Consider the following 1,935-nt stretch of genomic DNA (forward strand, 5'->3'; position numbering starts at 1 on the left):
CATGAGAGTGCTAACATTCTCTGGGATGCATTCTTTCTCCCTTCCTCTCTGTCCCACCTCCCTTTAGATCTTCTTTCTTGCCTGTCACTCCCCACAGTATATATCACAGTCAGGAGGGGCAGAGAGAAGGTGGTCCTCCCTCTACTTTGAATGCTTCTCACTTAGGGTTTCTGCTTTTTTCCTACAGTCATTGTTCCTGGTATAGTCAAGATACCAGGCAAAGAAGAAAAATGGATTGATTCACAGTTTCTTATCCCAAATTCTTTACTTACACATTTTAGGCCTTGAAACAAAAGGTGCTGTTTTTCCACTCAAATACAAAGAATATCTTCCAAAAACCCATGTGGGGGATGAACGTAACTCACAGCCTGTCCTTGTTTTAAATGTAAGTTAGAAATTTCTGCATTCCTCTTCTCTGGAAGCTGAGGCATGGTGATCCCATTTTTGGAAAACCAAACGGCGATAGTTGAATTTGTACTTCGAGGATTCTCTTCCATCCGACCACTCAATATTTTCCTTTTTGTGGTATTTTTCTTTTTCTACGTTGTATCTATTTCTGGAAACACCCTCATTGTCTTCCTAATTTTATTCAACCATCACCTTCATATTCCCATGTATTTTTTCCTGATGAACTTGTCATTTCTAGAGATCTGGTATACCTCCAACGTTGTTCCCAAGATGTTGCTCATTATTATAGCTGAACATAAGACGATCTCTGTGGCTGGCTGTCTGACACAGTTCTACTTCTTTGGCTCTTTGGCTGCCACAGAGTGCCTCTTGCTTACCGTGATGTCCTACGATCGTTACCTGGCCATCTGCCGACCTCTGCTCTACCCCATTCTCATGACTGGCTCTCTCTGCATCATGTTGGCTGCCAGCTCTTGGTTGTGCTCCTTCCTCCTCACAGCCATCACCATAGTCCTCATGTGTAGACTATCCTTCTGTGGAGCCAATGAGATCAATCACTTCTTCTGTGACTTCACTCCTCTGATCAATCTCTCATGCATGGACACTTCACTCACGGAGACCATTGCCTTTGCCACCTCTTCTGCAGTGACACTTGTCCCATTTCTTCTCATCACTATTTCCTACTCCTGCATTCTTGCTGCTATCCTAAAAATCCCGTCTGGCACAGGCCGGAGAAAAGCCTTCTCCACCTGCTCCTCTCACCTCACTGTAGTCACGGTGTTTTATGGGACACTGATTGCTACCTACCTTGTACCCTCAGCCAGCTCTTCCCAACTCCTACGCAAAGGGTTCTCTCTTCTCTACACAATCCTCACACCCATGGTCAACCCCATTATTTATAGCCTGAGAAACAAAGACATTCACAAAGCTCTGAAGAAGTGTTTGAGTAAAAAATCAAGTCTCCTCAGGTAATATCAAAAGGAAGAAATCTGTACTTGGCTAATGGTTGATAAACTGAGTTGAGTCACTTAAATTCACAAAGACAATTATCTGAACAACCTGTACACTTACCAGAGTCCTCCGAGAATGGCCGTGAACATTGCTGACTCTTATAGATTCAGCTGAACTGCTATGCCAGGATGTTATTGTAGCGGATCACATCTGCTCCATTAACTTCAGAAGACCTGGAATGTTGTATAAAGCCTACACCCAAAATCATCTCAATTCACCAAGAGTAAATTTTTCTGTGAAGGTAGAACTTCTCTAAAAAATTCAATTAGTTTAAGATAGTAGTTGCTATTGTAATAAATATCCTTAATTGTGTATCAATAATGTGGTGCTTCATTCAATCCCCTTTACTGCTGTAGATCTGTCCTGGTTGAAGAAAAAACACTTTTTTACCCTTTACTCTCTAGTATTTAGAAATGAGAAAAGAATATTTGGGAACATGAAACTGGGCAAGGACTTAGGACAGTGTCTCCAGCGCCCTATCATTTCTGCTACTGGAGCCCTTAACTCAGCTGGAAG

General features: G+C 42.3%; 1 protein-coding gene across 1 annotated transcript; it reads left to right on the forward strand.

The window, feature by feature from the left end:
* Window positions 1–429: 429 nt before the first annotated feature.
* LOC101529110 (olfactory receptor 6N2-like) lies at window positions 430–1,380 on the forward strand. Its single transcript, XM_004582148.2, has one exon. The coding sequence runs from the start codon at window positions 430–432 to the stop codon at window positions 1,378–1,380; it is 951 nt and encodes a 316-aa protein (XP_004582205.1).
* The last annotated feature ends 555 nt before the right edge of the window (window positions 1,381–1,935 follow it).

The sequence above is a fragment of the Ochotona princeps genome, chromosome 2 (genome assembly GCF_030435755.1).
Source record: "Ochotona princeps isolate mOchPri1 chromosome 2, mOchPri1.hap1, whole genome shotgun sequence".
Taxonomy (NCBI): domain Eukaryota; kingdom Metazoa; phylum Chordata; class Mammalia; order Lagomorpha; family Ochotonidae; genus Ochotona; species Ochotona princeps.

What these genes read in the sequence shown, in the direction of transcription:
- LOC101529110 (XM_004582148.2), top strand. Translation starts at nt 430, where the DNA reads ATGGTGATCCCATTTTTGGAAAACCAAACGGCGATAGTTGAATTTGTA.